Genomic DNA, 17,848 nt, shown 5'->3' on the forward strand with positions numbered 1-17,848 from the left:
AATAATCTGAATGAATTTTTCTAAATGTGGAGGGAAAAACCGGAGGACCTGGAGAAAAAAATCCGCGCGACTGCGTGGAGAGAAACGCAAAACCTCCAAATAATACAGCAGGCGTCAGGGTCAGGATCAAATCCCCGACCTGCATACCGGGAAAGGAAGATAACATCACACAACCATTGATACCCCTTAAATAAATAAAGTATATCAGTTAAAATTGCATAATCAATTCCCAAGCTTGGAAAAGGCAGTAAAACAACAGTAAGAACAGTCCCAGACCACAGCAAGACAACAACACACAGTCCCCTCAATAACATTTTACATTACAATTAAACTCTCAATACCATACTCTTTGGTTCTTTCGGTAAAGTCACGTAGGTATAAAATAAAATAAATCACGACGTTTTAGGCGCAACACAAGTGTCCGTCATCAGGTGGGAAAGCATAGTCTGCTGCTGAGGCAGACTGTTTCAAAAGGTTTGAAATGGATATAGCCCAAGGGTCATAAAGAAGTGGCCAGGGCTAGTGATGTTAATGTGAGATACCACTGTTGAGAATCAAATTTACAAATCATATTAGCTCATTACCAGAGCTCCAAGATTACTCACCGGAGCCCTTGTGCACTGCTAGGTCCACCTTTCCGTACGTTCCCTTGCCCAGTTCTCTGATGATGTCGTAATGTTCAGCAGCATCCACCAGTTCCAAACTCTGGGCTGCAGCCACCTGCAATTCCTCCAGGATGTCCTCCGTCACGCACGGCGCTGATGACATGATGGCTGTTTCCCCACGGTCTCAAACCTGAGAGCAAAACACAAGCATTGGACGGCAGTGAAAGACAACTCAAATTGTGTATCTACCATGCGTGTGCGCGTTTGTGGGGAGCGGTAGCGTCGCGCTGCGATACAAACCCAGCGACCCGAGTTCAATTCCCGCTCACAGCCACAACTGGTGACAATGATCTGAACCGGTCCTGGGCCTCCCCTAGGTCGACTCAACCTCAAATGAGTACCCAGTACCGTGTGTAAATAATCGCCACTAGGGAGACAAAGTTGGCCCCTCGTGTCCTGTGCCAGCCTTCATAGGTGCCCATTAACAGCATTTGCCCCAACTGTCTATTAAGGCGATTGGGAAATGTATCATTTGTATATATTTGTATGTATGTGTGTCTGTCTAAATATTCATGTATGTATGTATGTACGTTGAACTTCTTTCACAGGGTCAGCCAAACGTGCTAATCGGAGGTGTGGGGTAAGGACAATAAACTTAAAAAATTGAACTTGTATCAAACAGAAAGGACCATTGCCTGGACACATCTGGCAGTTCACCGGCATAGGCTCAAGCAAGGCTGACTCTGCTGAAGAGATACCGAATGTTAAAAGCAGTCCAGAGGTGTGTTGTATTACCCCATTGCTGCAAATATAATGCCCTCTCGAGAAGGACATGTGGCTGATGGGATGTGTAGAAAAACGATATTGTTTTTATTTGAGGGGACAGATATTGGAAGGAAGTAAATTGTGTCTGTTGTGTGCAAGCAGAGCGCCAGCGAGGTGGCACAGTGGCGAGTGCAGGCGGTGTATCTGCCAGCCAGTCACCAAAGCGCATTAACCCATAGCACCTGGGCCTGCCCTGTGACCTCCTCCAGCCAGCAAGAACCTTCCACACCTCACGCAATATCCTTAGGGTGCTGGACCCTCCTGAAAGATACTCCTGAGACTCGGTTGAAGCTTCCCTGGCTAAACAAGAGCCACTTCCTACTTAAAATGAGCAACTGAATTCACTGGTCTCACGTCCTGCTTACAGCTCTGAGCTAGTGATGGAAATCCCACATTCCTATGGGAAAGACGATGCTATCCAAAGCAACCACGATTTAAACTGTTATATATGTGACAATCTATATACCCGATGGCATTGGGGATGTGGCTATGATTTCCAAACATCCATACATGATTAGTACTACAATTGATCAAATAATTAATCAAGTCAATACATTAATAAAATAAGTCAATGCAGTAGTCCCTCGGTTAATGTTTTTAATTCATTCCATAAAAACTACCGTTAACTGAAATAACTGTGAATCGAATTTACTTATAACTTGAAAATTAAGTAAAAATCACCGAGTAAGTAAAAGGGAGCGGTTTCCACTGCCAAAACAGAAAATGTAATGTAGACAAAGCCAGTCGAGATCTAAACGCTAATAAATGGGAATCGCTGATGGATGAGGGCATGGATCAGCCCCATTTACGAGCGCTTGGATTGGCCTAAATTGGCATCCGCGTGCACAACGTAAACATATCGTTAATCAACATTGTAACGTTCGTCGAAACCATGGTTTTCCTATTGGAGATGAAAAGTTAACCGCAAAAATGTTAACCGATGTCACTTAACCGAGGGACTGCCTGTAAATAATACGTTAATGAAATAACAGTCGTAAAAATCTTGCTCAATTCAAAGAAACACGTCCCACTCTTATCAATGACAAATATGCTGTTTTGTTTGGTGGCGGCTTGGCGTTTGGGGCTTTTGGGCCTGGGTCTCAGCAACCTTGATTGTAAACGCAGCGAGCTGCGTGCTATAAAAGCTAAATCCAACAGTCGCAGTGGCCGATGTATAATCTAGTGGCCACTTGGGAATTCTCTAAATAGTGCATAATCTGAGCTTAACCTCGCATGCTGTGCACAAAATAACACACACGCGTGCACACAGTTTAACAGGTCCATAGGCCAAAAATTCAAGTGGCCAGCCTAAAAAACAGCACTTACCAAGGTTGCAATAGCTTAGAGTATAACCCGTTGTTTTTACTTGAGTATGGTTACTATCAGGGCTTGAGGACAGATAAGACAGAAGTAAAATCTGAAGTTGAGCAGAGAGCGGATTAAGTAGAAAAGGAAGTGTTGTGAGTGGATGGGTGAGTGAGTGAGTTAGTGAGTGGGTTAATGATTACTTCAGTAAGTGCTTGAGAAGGTGGATCAGTGGGTGAATGAGTTACAGTGAGGGAAAAAAAGTATTTGATCCCCTGCTGATTTTGTACGTTTGCCCACTGATAAAGAGATTATCAGTCTATAATTTTAATGGTAGGTTTATTTGAACAGTGAGAGACAGAATAACAACAACAAAATCCAGAAAAACGCATGTCAAAAATGTTATAAATTGGTTTGCATTTTAATGAGGGAAATAAGTATTTGACCCCTCTGCAAAACATGACTTAGTACTTGGTGGCAAAACCCTTGTTGGCAATCACAGAGGTCAGACGTTTCTTGTAGTTGGCCACCAGGTTTGCACACATCTCAGGAGGGATTTTAGCCCACTCCTCTTTGCAGATCTTCTCCAAGTCATTAAGATTTCAAAGCTGACGTTTGGCAACTCGAACCTTCAGCTCCCTCCACAGATTTTCTATGGGATTAAGGTCTGGAGACTGGCTAGGCCACTCCAGGACCTTAATGTGCTTCTTCTTGAGCCACTCCTTTGTTGCCTTGACCGTGTGTTTTGGGTCATTGTCATGCTGCAATACCCATCCACGACCCATTTTAAATGCCCTGGCTGAGGGAAGGAGGCGGTACATGGGCCCGTCCATCGTCCCTTTGATGCGGTAAAGTTGTCCTGTCCCCTAAGCAGAAAAACACCCCCAAAGCATAATCTTTCCACCTCCATGTTTGACGGTGGGAATGGTGTTCTTGGAGTCATAGGCAGCATTCCTCCTCCTCCAAACACGGCGAGTTGAGTTGATGCCAAAGAGCTCCATTTTGGTCTCATCTGACCACAACACTTTCACCCAGTTGTCCTCTGAATCATTCAGATGTTCATTGGCAAACTTCAGACGGGCATGTATATGTGCTTTCTTGAGTAGGGGGACCTTGCGGGCGCTGCAGGATTTCAGTCCTTCACGGCGTAGTGTGTTACCAACTGTTTTCTTGGTGACTATGGTCCCAGCTGCCTTGAGATCATTGACAAGATCCTCCCGTGTAGTTCTGGGCTGATTCCTCACCGTTCTCATGATCATTGCAACTCCACGAGGTGAGATCTTGCATGGAGCCCCAGGCCAAGGGAGATTGACAGTTCTTTTGTGTTTCTTCCATTTGCGAAGAATCGCACCAACTGTTGTCACCTTCTCACCAAGCTGCTTGGCGATGGTTTTGTAGCCCATTCCAGCCTTGTGTAGGTCTACAATCTTGTCGTTGACATCCTTGGAGAGTTCTTTGGTCTTGGCCATGGTGGAGAGTTTGGAATCTGATTGATTGCTTCTGTGAACAGGTGTCTTTTATACAGGTAACAAGCTGATATTAGGAGCACTCCCTTTAAGAGTGTGCTCCTAATCTCAGCTCGTTACCTGTATAAAAGACAGCTGGGAGCCAGAAATCTTTCTGATTGAGAGGGGGTCAAATACTATATTCCCTCATTAAAATGCAAATCAATTTATAACATTTTTGACATGCGTTTTTCTGGATTTTGTTGTTGTTATTCTGTTTCTCACTGTTCAAATAAACCTAACATTAAAATTATAGACTGATCATTTCTTTGTCAGTGGGCAAACGTACAAAATCAGCAGGGGATCAAATACTTTTTTCCCTCACTGTAGTGAGTGGCGTTCTCTGGACTGAGACTGGTGAGACTAAGCCATAAAGAAGGCCGTCTCTGGTTGTAGGGCAATCAGTTGCAAAGACAATGTATATATTCTCAGAGCACGTTTGTTTGCATGTTTTGCCACAAATGTGGTTAATGTAGACTTGATGCCTTGAAAAAGGGAAATATTTGGTGTTTGAACATCGAAACGCAACTCCTGTTTTACCTTCAATTATGTATGTGGAGGCATATTGTCTGCTTGTGTAGGTTGCAGTCTTTTGAGCGTGAATGGTCTCTTTTGCGTGTGCAAATAGCCAGCAGTGATGTTCAATACCCCCACACATGCGATTCAATAACCATAACTCAGGGTCGCAATTCAACTCAAGAATCAATAATTTACTTCCGTTGTTGGTGAATGTGGGTCGGGGAGTTAATGTGAACTAATTACACTCGATACAAACAAATATATACCAATCTCTACATGCGAGATTAGTATTATTGTTATGCTTGTGGCTCAGCGGTGTAGATTAAACGGCTCGCAATCGGAAGGCCATGAGTTCGACTCCTGGTTAGGATGATTGGCTCAGCCCATCATTTTTCTCCAGGGCAAAACAAAATCAGTGCCATGTTGTACAGTGGTTGTCCCATGAAGAATAAAACTCGCTCTCGCCATAGCAATGTGGGATTTTCCATCGCTGGCTCATGAGCTGTAAAGAGGAAGTGAGCGACGATGCCTCTCCACTGATCATTTGAGCGGGAAATCACTCTTTTGTTGGTACCCAGAAAAGCCTCACCCCAGTCTCAAAAGTACATTTCAGGAAGGTCGTGCACCATGAGGATATAAAATGAAGTGTGGAAGGCTCTGAGTTGGCAGGTCATGGGACAGGCCCAGGTGCTATGCGTTAATGCATGTACAATAGTCCCTCAGTTAACAGTGACATCGGTTAATGTTTTGCTCTCATAGGACCCTATGGTATCACTAACATTAAATGGTGACTAACGGTATGTTTACGTTGTGCACGTGGGAGCCAATTTCGGCCAATCCAAGCGCTCATTAAGTGGGTTGAGCATGCCTCAGCCAATCAGCGATGCCCATTTATGAACTGTTTAGACCTCAATTGGCTTTGTTAACATTTTATTTGTATGAAACATAAATTAGTGCTTTTAACATGTAATTATTTAACATGTAATGCCTTAATTAGATTCACAGTTATTTCGGTCAACAGAAGTTTTCGTGGTACGGATTAAAAACGCTAACCGAGGGACTAGTGTAGGCCAATCTTTCGCACCGTACGTAGCCAACCACGCTAATCGGATGTGCCAGCCATCTTAATGCACTCAGATGACTGACAGTTGCACCACTACCAGTGCTCTCCACTGGGGCATTTCTCTGTGTTTTAGCCGCCCAGTGCGACTGCTTACATACAATAATAAATAAATGCACAATATTTCTTCCCACATCAATCACTCCATTAAAATAATACAGCTGATCATCGATTATCTGGTGCGCAATTATCTGGCTTCCAACATTTATCCCGTGGTCCCGGGCCGATCCGGCGAAAACAGCATGCAATACACAACACCTAAAAACAGTGGCATACAAGAATGTGAAAAAAACAAGTTAACTAAAATCATTATTAGTGATTATTTAGGGTTTATGAAAATCCGGCGCCCCCTTCCTCCTCGAAGCCGCCGGTTATACAGTAATCGGTGATCTTACTGTAAAACAAAAATAGTTTACACATCCTATTAGCCACACGGTGTTGCTGGGAGTCTATAATTCAGCAGCATTGCTTTCATATCATCAAATTTAGGACCGGTTTCGACATTCAGTGTCTCATAAGCATAGGGGTCATTGTTTGATGCAAGACTTATTATTTAATGCTCAGACCCAGAGGTTTATATTGTTATTTATTAATTAAATACTTACACACAAACACATGCACGACACGCATAAGTACATTCCGAGAGATTCATCTTATTGCTTATACTGGGACTCATGTTTGTGTATCCCCCAAAACTAAATCTTTAGTTGATCAACTGCCACAAAATCTGACCACTCGCCACTGATGCGAGCTGTAGCCAGGAATTGAATTACAAGTCGCCTGTATCGTAGCGCAGTGCACCAACTGTGCCATGAATTTAATTTACACACACACACACACATCAACCCCTACACACACACTGCACATACACACATCAACCCATACACACTGCACACACACACATTAACCCATACACACACTTCACATACACATGTAGAGTAGGGGGATGACGTCATGTCACCTGTAGAGGAGTGGGATGACGTGATGTGATGACATGTCATCGAGGCGGCAGGGTACTTTAGGGGGACCCCGGGACGAGGGCGGGGTCGCCGTGGGGAGAGAGAAGATGGGAACGAGAACCTGCATGGAAGACATCCCAGCCGCCGCCGAAGAAGGGCTAGTGATGTCGAGGCCTCACCTCGTCGCCGGGTGGTAATGGGTGAGCCCCCGCCCAGGGCAGACGAGGGGGTAGGCATAAGAGAAGCCGTACCGGGGTGTAGATAGCTGAGCGATGTCCGCGTAAAGGACAGAGTTCTGACGTGTGTAAGCGTCGAGTATAGAGTGTAAACAGAGTGTATAAGAGTGTGCAAGAGTGTGAATAAACGGCAAGCAGCCCTATGTAAGAATCCTCGTCTCCATCTTCCTCTACACGTCTCCTTGGTGTCAAGAGTTACTACACAACACACACATAAACCCATACACACACGTGAGAATAGGTTGTCCCCTTTTATCTGGCAACAAAACAGGTGTTAAGATGTTAAAACACCAACCTGAAACCTTTTACAAGGAATCATGTATGCATTAAACACAATACTTGTGGTCAGAATGCAAACGAAAAACACTCTGATAAATAGGCATTGACTTTGAAACTGATTGGTCCACACCAGACAGCTTTCTTTGGAGCCTAGTCTCAAATGGTGTTAGACCAGAGGAACGTGAAAAGGAACGCCAAATAGGTTTTCGCTAAAAGGCGTCCTCTGGTCTAGGGTATCCTCTGGTCTAATACCATTTGAGACTAGCCTCCAAAGAAAGCTGTCTCTGGTGTGGACCAATCACACCTGTTTTGTTGCCAGATAAAAGGGGAAAACCTATTCTCATATTTTGGTACTGACAAAGGAGGTCCCATGATGTAACCATACACACACATCAACCCATACACACACACATCAACCCATACACACACTGCATATACAAACATCAACCCATACACACACTACACACATACATCAACCCATACACACACACGCACACATCAACCCATACCACACGTCAACCCTACACACATACCCATACACACACAAACATCAACCCATACCACATGTCAACCCTACACACATTGCACACACATCAACCCCTACACAGACTGCACATACACACGACCGATAAACATATCAATCCATACACACAACCGCCATTCGCCATAAAGTGGTGGTGACGTCACCACGGCGCTTGTGCCAGGATATGTGCAGGTTAAGTGTCGAAGGCCCGCTGGCAGGAGGTCACGGGCAGACCTAGGAGGTGTCATGGGTCGACTGACTGAGATGACTGGCCGATGCACCACCTGTGCTCCCTATTGTACCAACATGCTGTGTTTTAGCCACTTGGCGCTCCGCTCGTTGTTGTGTCGCTCCTCTGCGCTCCATTGTTGCTGGATGGCGACTGCCCCCAACTGCCCAGTTGTGGCGTCCTTCACGAGCCTCCTCCACAGAGGCCGATCTTGACACCGCTGGTACCGGTGATCGGCAAATATACTTGGCTCCACATCCTCTTGTACCACATCACTCCGTCTCTTCTCTATTCTGTGCCGCGCCCGTTTAGTCCCCTCTATCCAGCCGAACAAAAGCTGTTTAGGCATGCGGTGGCTGGGCATGCGGGCTACATGACCCTACATGGTACACTACACAAACACATACACACGCTACACAAACACCCACACACACATATGCACACTACACATATACACACTACACAAACACCCCCACACACATATACACACTACACAAACACCCCCACACACATATACACACTACACAAACACCCCCACACACATATACACACTACACAAACACCCCCACACACATATACACACTACACAAACACCCCCACACACATATACACACTACAAAAACACCCCCACACACATACACACTGCACAAACACCCCCACACACATACACACTACACAAACACCCACACACACACTACACAAACACCCACACACACATATACACACTACACAAACACCCACATATACACACTACACAAACACCCACACACACACTACACAGACATCCACACACATTGCACACATAAACGTACACATAATAACACAAACACCCACACACAATGTACAAAGCCAAAGATCCCCCGTATAGCCTGAACAGACTGTTGGGGCAAGTGCTGTTAGCGAGCACCTATGAAGGCCGGCACGGCACACGAGGGGGTGGGTGGCCAGCACCACGCCCGGCCGCCTTTATCTCTCCCTAGTGGCGATGTTTAGACCACACCAGGTACTCATTTGAGGCCGAGTCGACCTAGGGGAGGCCCAGGACCGGTTCAGACCATCGTCACTGGTGTTTTCCGTGAGCGGGAATCGAACTCGGGTCGCCAGGTTCGTAGCACAACGCGCAAACTACTATACTGCCGTTCCCCACACAATATATACACACACACCCATATATTCCCACACACATTGCACACACCCACACTCCCACACACATTGCACACACCCATGCCCACACACACACCCATATACACACTAAACAAACGCCGACACACAATGCACACACCTATACACACGCACACACATTGAACACACACACACCCACATACTACACAAACAGCCACACACTACACAATCACCCACACACAATGCACACACCCACACATATTGCACACACTCATACACACTACACAAACAGCCACACACATTGCACATACACACGTATACACACTACACAAACAGCCACACATCATTACATACACAAACCCACACACACTATACAAACCGCAGTCCTGGCTCCCTGTTGCCCTCCGTGTCTCCCCCTCCCTCGACTCTCCGCCTCCTATTGTTCAGGCTCAGCATCAGAATCGCGTATCCGATTTCGAGGTTTATTCAAATGAAACTCGATTCCGATTTACCTGCGTCGCTCGCTCCGGGCCTCCAAAGTGATCTTTCATTTTACTCTCTCGCCAACGGATTAGAAGCGGGACAAAGCCAATCATCACCTGTTCCAACATTGCCGTGCAGGGGAGAAACTACCTATTTTAGGCACCAATTTCAGCCACCTATTTCAGCAACATCTTTCAGCCACCACTTTCAACCACCTCTTTCAGCTACCTATTTCAGCCACCTCTTGCAGTCACCTTTTCCTGCCACCTATTTGAGCCACCTATTTCTAGCTTAATTTGAAGCTTTCGTGACTGCAGGAATCCATACTCTTTGGTTCTTTCGGTAAAGTCACGTAGGTATAAAATAAATCACGTTTCAGGCGCAACACAAGTGTCCGTCATCAGGTGGGAAAGCATGTAGACACCCGGGTATTGCATATCAGAAATCACATCCTTTACAGATGGCACAGTTGGTGTGTACTGTACTCGTAGGTTTTTTCGGTAAAGTCACGTAGGTAAAAAATAATAATAAAATAAAACAATAATAAATGAAAATAACTAAATTAAATCACGACGTTTAGGAGGCAACACCAGTCTCCGTCTTCAGGTGGGACCGTCACAGCCAAATTTACTGTAACAAGTGAAGGGAAATCCAAGAGACAAGATCTTATATACTGGTTAAGGGGAGGGGGGAGGAGCTTATCTAAATGTGGCAGTCAGGGACTGGGAGGGGGAGGTGGGCGGGGCTAGAAGGGAAGGTACAGGTTAAGCACCTCCGCAAGATTTACGGCCGATGTTGGCTTCCAAAACCAAAAAATAGCAGCACTGATAAACGCTAGGGATGTCAACAACTCGGTTAAATAGACTAGTACCTGTCAAATAAGATTGTACAAATATGCGAAGTTAAATATTTTTTACGTGGTTAATAACATCTTTCCAATGATTGCTCAATTTGTACCCATCATCACGGTTGAAGTTATGTCTATGTTTGTATATCTGGATGGCTTCATGCACAAACCTTTGATGGTAGCCAGAAGGTTTGCAGAGCACCTTGGTCTCGGAAAAGACAATATCATGAGAGCCCACAGCGTTGTAACAATTATAAGCAACGGCGGAAGAATCAGTTTTGCCGTGTTTCAGATCTGACTTGTGCTCGCGGACTCGATCAGAGACGTGACGTTTCATTTCCCCAATGTAACAATCACCACAGATGCAACTCAATTTATAGACTCCAGGGTATTGCAAGTCAGGAATTACATATTTCACAGATGGGATTAGATCACGAATTGTATGTACTGTAGTGAATCCGACCTGGATATTATGTTTGTTTAACGTGATGGTTTTGATCAGAGTTTCAGGTGGTTGTTTCTGTATGGTGGGAGAAACAGCTTGGCGGATAATACGGTCAGAGTATCCGTTCATCTTGAGGGCCAGATGTACATGTTTCAATTCACTGGTCAGGTGGTGTTGGTCAGAGATGCAATATGCTCTGTGGTATAGTGTTTTGATGAGAGAATTCTTTTGAGCCGGGTGGTGGTAGGAATCAGGTTTCAAGTAGGAATCTGTGTGGGTGGCCTTCCTGTAAACAGAATGTCCCAAGGATCCATCAGGTCTCCTCTCAAACAGAACATCTAAGAATGGTAGTTTAGCATCATTCTCCACTTCCATGGTGAATCATCCACATATCTCTTCCACAGGGAAGGACGCAGGGTAGACGTCTGGTTGGCGTCTGATTCAAACTTCTCCATGAAAACATTAGCTATCACTGGTGACAAGGGGGAGCCCATAGGGGTACCCTCATTCTGTTTGTAGAAGGTGCCATTCCAGGTAAAATAAGTGTTGGTGAGGCAATGCCTAACCAACGCAGGTACATCCGAGTTCAGTCCATGTTGGACCAAGTTTTCAATTATTGTTAAGGTGTCAGGCACTGGGACTTTGGTAAACAGAGAGACCACATCAAAACTGATAAGAATATCGTCAGGAGACAGTACCATGTCCTTGACCATAGAAACCAATTGGGTTGAGTTAAGTACTGCTGAAGTGGTCTTGCCAGTGAAGGGAAGCAGAGTATCTGATAGAAAACGGGCTAGCTTGTAGGTAGGAGAGTTGATCGTGGAAAGTATGGGCCGTAGTGGGGTGCGTGCCTTCTTTATGGATCTTGGGAAGACCATAGAATCTGGGAGGTCTTGCAGCCGAGGGTTTTAGGAAGGAACGTTTGGTTGGTTCAATTAGGGAAGTAGAACTAGTGATGATCTTGTTGGTTTTAGTCGTTAGGCTGTTAGTAGGATCACTTTTAATTTTGGAGCAACTACCATCATTGAGTAGGTCCTGGATTTTGTTGTTGTACGAGTCTTTATCCATGATAACCGTAGCATTGCCCTTGTCAGCAGAGAGGATGACTATATCATCTCTCTTTTTTTTTAATTCGCGAGTTCAGAGCGTTCGTTTTTGCTAATGTTGCTAGTGCGTCCTTCCCTGTGGAAGAGATTTGTGGATGACACTTTCGTCATTTGGCCACATGGCCTCCCAGCATTGAACCATTTCCTGGACCACATCAATTTCAGACACCCATCCATCAGATTCACCATGGAAGTGGAGAAAGATGGCAAACTACCATTATTGGATGTTCTGTTTGAGAGGGTACCTGATGGCTCCTTGGGACATTCTGTTTACAGGAAGGCCACCCACACAGATTCCTACTTGAAACCTGATTCCCACCACCACCCGGCTCAAAATAATTATCTCATCAAAACACTATAACACAGAGCTCATTGCATATCTGACCAACACCACCTGACCAGTTAATTGAAACATGTACATCTGGACCTCAAGATGAACGGATACTCTGACCGTACTATCCGCCAAGCTGTTTCTCCCACCATACAGAAACAACCACCTGAAACTCCGATCAAAACCATCACGTAAGCCATATATAGCAGGCGTGACCAAAAAGATCTCTAAAATTCTAAACAAACATAAGATCCAGGTCCGATTCAGTACAGTACATAAAATCCGTGATCTAATCCCATCTGTGAAAGATGTCATTCCTGACTTGCAAAATCCTGGAGTCTATAAACTGAGTTGCATCAGTGGTGATTGTTACAATGGGGAAACGAAACGTCATATCTCTGATCGGGTCCGCGAGCACAAGTCAGATCTGAAACACTGCAAAACTGATTATTTTGCTGGCAAAATGGATTATTTTGCCGTTGCTGATCATTGTTACAACGCTGTGGGCTCACATGATATTGTCTTTTCCGAGACCAAGGCGCTCTGCAAACCTTCTGGCTACCATCAAAGGTTTGTGCATTAAGCCATCCAGGTAAACAAACAGACATAACTTCAACCGTGATGATGGGTACAAATTGAGAAATCATTGGAAAGATGTTATTAACCATGTAAAAAATATTTAACTACGCATATTTGTGCCATCTTATTTGACAGGTACTAGTCTTTCGATTTAAAGCTTTCGTGACTGCAGGGATTCATCTTCTTGGTTCTTTCGGTAAAGTCACGTAGAAGGGAAATAATAAAATAATAAAAATAAAACATAATAAAATAATTCTCACGACGTAATACAGTATATAATTTAATGTTGGGTTTGTCTATGGCAGCATATAGTACGGGGTAGACCCGTGTGATGTAAGGGAAAAAAGTTTAGCTGGAAGCATATTATATTTTTTTCGACATAGAATTGTAATGTATTACTTACTGTTAGTAGCTCAGCTTATTGGAGAGTATATTTAGTATACTGATGATACTATGTAGTTTATACTTTAGTTTTTTACGTGGTTGTTTAGTTACTGCAGCTACATACTATTAACATTCCTTCCCTTTATTAATGCCACCCCTATCCCCTCCCTTTGATGCTGCTAATACTGCATAATGCACAGGCATAATGTCTTTGAAAACCCCCCGCCCACCTCCTACGCATTTCACAAGTAGTACTAATCACATACCTGCATTTCCCATAAATATGCTAAATTCCTCTTGATATGCAAATTATTTTGTCAAGGCGCCCTTCCCCCCTTCCAACCCAGCTTAAATATATGCTCCAAGCGTGGTGGTGTTTCATTCAGACGCTGTCTCCCCGACAGACCTGGTCTTCACCTGAGGACGGCTGCTTGCGTTGTGGCCGAAACGTCGTGAGAATAATTTTATTATGTTTTATTTTTATTATTTTATTATTTCCCTTCTACGTGACTTTACCGAAAGAACCAAGAAGAGGTACTAGTCTATTTTACCGAGTTGTTGACATCACCAGCGTTTAACAGTGCTGCTATTTTTTGGTTTTGGAAGCCAACATCGGCCGTAACTCTTGCGGAGATGCTGAACCTGTACCTTCCCTTCTAGCCTCGCCCACCTCTCCCCCCGACCCTCCCAGTCCCTGCCTGCCACATTTATATAAGCTCCTCCCCCCTCCCGTTAACCAGTATATAAGATCTTGTCTCTTGGATTTCCCTTCACTTGATACAGTAAATTTGGCTGTGACGGTCCCACCTGAAGACGGAGACTTGTGTTGCCTCCGAAACGTCGTGATTTAATTAAGTTATTATCATTTATTATTATTTTATTTTATTATTTTTTTCCTATGTGACTATACCGAAAAAACCTAAGAGTATGAATCCTTGCAGTCACGAAAGCTTCAAATCTAGAATTTGTGTACTGTGTTGAAACGAACCTGGATCTTGTGTTTGTTTAAGATTTTGGAAATCTTTTTGGTAACCCCTGCTATGTAAGGTAAAGTGATGGTTTTGGTCGGATCCTCAGAAGGTTGTCTCCGCCAGGCTGGGGAGACAGCTTTGCGGATTGTACGGTCCAAGTATCCGTTCATCCCGAGGGCTTGGTGTACGTGCTCCAACTCACTGGCTAGGTGGTGCTGGTCGGAGATGCAACGGGCACTATGGTGTAGTGTTTTGATGAGGGAATTCTTTTGGGCTGGATGGTGGTGGGAGTCAGGCTTTAGATAGGCATCCGTGTGAGTGGCTTTCCTGTAGACCGAATGTCCCAACGAGCCATCAGGTCTCTTCTTGATCAAAACATCCAGGAACGGTAGCTTGCCATACTTTTCCACTTCCATGGTGAATTTGATAGATGGGTGTATGGACCTCTTCGATTTCACATTAACATGCTAATCTCTTACATTAACATAGCTACATCCGTGCCCTCGTCGAGGAGGCCGCTCTCCCATCTTACAGTTACAAGCTAATTTCTCCCACCTATTTCTGCCGCCTATTTCAGCCCCCTATTCAACCACCTATTTTAGCTACCTATTTCAGCCACCTATTTCAGCCACCTATTTCAGTCATCTATTTCAGCCACCTCTTGAAGACATACAGTGAGTGGAAGCATATTATATTTTTTAAGACATAGAATTGTAATGTATTACTTACTGTTAGTAGCTCAGCTTATTGGAGAGTATATTTAGTATACTGATGATACTATGTAGTTTATACTTTAGTTTTTTACGTGGTTGTTTAGTTACTGCAGCTACATACTATTAACATTCCTTCCCTTTATTAATGCTACCCCTATCCCCTCCCTTTGATGCTGCTAATCCTGCATAATGCACAGGCATAATATGACTTTGAAAACCCCCCGCCCACCTCCTACGCATTTCACAGGTAGAACTAATCACATACCTGCATTTCCCATAAATATGCTAAATTCCTCTTGATATGCAAATTCTTTTGTCAAGGCGCCCTTCCCCCCTTCCAACCCAGCTTAAATATACGCTCCAAGCGTGGTGGTGTTTCATTCAGACGCTGTCTCCCCGACAGACCTGGTCTTCACCTGAGGACGGCTGCTTGCGTTGTGGCCAAAACGTCGTGAGAATAATTTCATGCTTTATTTTTATTATTTTCTTATTTCCCTTCTACGTGACTTTACCGAAAGAACCAAGAAGAGGTACTAGTCTATTTTACCGAGTTGTTGACATCACCAGCGTTTAACAGTGCTGCTATTTTTTGGTTTTGGAAGCCAACATCGGCCGTAATTCTTGCGGAGATGCTGAACCTGTACCTTCCCTTCTAGCCCCGCCCACCTCCCCCCCCCCGACCCTCCCAGTCCCTGACTGCCACATTTAGATAAGCTCCTCCCCCCTCCCATTAACCAGTATATAAGATCTTGTCTCTTGGATTTCCCTTCACTTGATACAGTAAATTTGGCTGTGACGGTCCCACCTGAAGACGGAGACTTGTGTTGCCTCCGAAACGTCGTGATTTAATTAAGTTATTTTCATTTATTATTATTTTCCTACGTGACTTTACCGAAAAAACCTAACAGTATGAATCCTTGCAGTCACGAAAGCTTCAAATCTAGAATTTGTGTACTGTGTTGAAACGAACCTGGATCTTGTGTTTGTTTAAGATTTTGGAAATATTTTTGGTAACCCCTGCTATGTAAGGTAAAGTGATGGTTTTGGTCGGATCCTCAGAAGGTTGTCTCCACCAGGCTGGGGAGACAGCTTTGCGGATTGTACGGTCCAAGTATCCGTTCATCCCGAGGACTTGGTGTACGTGCTCCAACTCACTGGCTAGGTGGTGCTGGTCGGAGATGCAACGGGCACTATGGTGTAGTGTTTTGATGAGGGAATTCTTCTGGGCTGGATGGTGGTGGGAGTCAGGCTTTAGATAGGCATCCGTGTGAGTGGCTTTCCTGTAGACCGAATGTCCCAACGAGCCATCAGGTCTCTTCTTGATCAAAACATCCAGGAACGGTAGCTTGCCATACTTTTCCACTTCCATGGTGAATTTTATAGATGGGTGTATGGACCTCTTCTATTTCACATTAACATGCTAATCTCTTACATTAACATAGCCACTTCCGTGCCCTCGTCGAGGAGGCCGCTCTCCCATCTTACAGTTACAAGCTTATTTCTCCCACCTATTTCTGCCGCCTCTTTCAGCCCCCTATTCAACCACCTATTTTAGCTACCTATTTCAGCCACCTATTTCAGCCATCTATTTCAGTCATCTATTTCAGTCATCTATTTCAGTCATCTATTTCAGCCACCTCTTTCAGACATACAGTAAGGGAAAAAAGTATTTGATCCCCTGCTGATTTTGTACGTTTGCCCACTGACAAAGAAATGATCAGTCTATCATTTTAATGGTAGGTTTATTTGAACAGTGAGAGACAGAATAACAACAAAAAATCCAGAAAAACGCATGTCAAAAATGTTATAAATTGATTTGCATTTTAATGAGGGAAATAAGTATTTGACCCCCTCTCAATCAGAAAGATTTCTGGCTCCCAAGTGTCTTTTATACAGGTAATGAGCTGAGATTAGGAGCACACTCTTAAAGGGAGTGCTCCTAATCTCAGCTTGTTACATGTATAAAAGACACCTGTCCACAGAAACAATCAATCAATCAGATTCCAAACTCTCCACCATGGCCAAGACCAAAGAGCTCTCCAAGGATGTCAGGGACAAGATTGTAGACCTACACAAGGCTGGAATGGGCTACAAGACCATCGCCAAGCAGCTTGGTGAGAAGGTGACAACAGTTGGTGCGATTATTCGCAAATGGAAGAAACACAGAAGAACTGTCAATCTCCCTCGGCCTGGGGCTCCATGCAAGATCTCACCTCGTGGAGTTGCAATGATCATGAGAACGGTGAGAAATCAGCCAAGAACTACACGGGAGGATCTTGTCAATGATCTCTAGGCAGCTGGGACCATAGTCACCAAGAAAACAGTTGGTAACACACTACGCCGTGAAGGACTGAAATCCTGCAGTGCCCGCAAGGTCCCCCTGCTCAAGAAAGTACATATACATGCCCGTCTGAAGTTTGCCAATGAACATCTGAATGATTCAGAGGACAATTGGGTGAAAGTGTTGTGGTCAGATGAGACCAAAATGGAGCTCTTTGGCATCAACTCAACTCGCCTATGACCCCAAGAACACCATCCCCACCGTCAAACATGGAGGTGGAAACATGCTTTGGGGGTGTTTTTCTGCTAAGGGGACAGGACAACTTCACCGCATCAAAGAGACGATGGACGGGGCCATGTACCGCCAAATCTTCGGTGAGAGCCCCCTTCCCTCAGCCAGGACATTTAAAATGGGTCATGGATGGGTATTCCAGCATGACAATGACCCAAAACACACAGCCAAGGCAACAAAGGAGTGGCCT

General features: G+C 44.5%; 1 protein-coding gene across 2 annotated transcripts in view; it reads right to left on the reverse strand.

The window, feature by feature from the left end:
* Positions 1–17,848, reverse strand: part of LOC144950572 (serine/threonine-protein kinase SBK1-like) — a 59,943-nt gene that overhangs the window by 13,728 nt on the left and 28,367 nt on the right. Inside the window, exons 1-2 of one of the 2 annotated variants that reach the window (XM_078880709.1) lie at positions 9,607–9,651; positions 606–795 (exon numbers count right to left, since the gene is read on the reverse strand). In XM_078880709.1, coding sequence (XP_078736835.1) covers positions 606–768 — 163 coding nt within the window. In that variant the 5' untranslated portion in view covers positions 769–795; positions 9,607–9,651. Of the gene's footprint in view, positions 1–605; positions 796–9,606; positions 9,652–17,848 lie in introns of those variants that run through there. The other variant, XM_078880708.1, reaches the window with a different exon arrangement.

Source organism: Lampetra fluviatilis, chromosome 58, assembly GCF_964198595.1.
Source record: "Lampetra fluviatilis chromosome 58, kcLamFluv1.1, whole genome shotgun sequence".
Lineage (NCBI taxonomy): Eukaryota > Metazoa > Chordata > Hyperoartia > Petromyzontiformes > Petromyzontidae > Lampetra > Lampetra fluviatilis.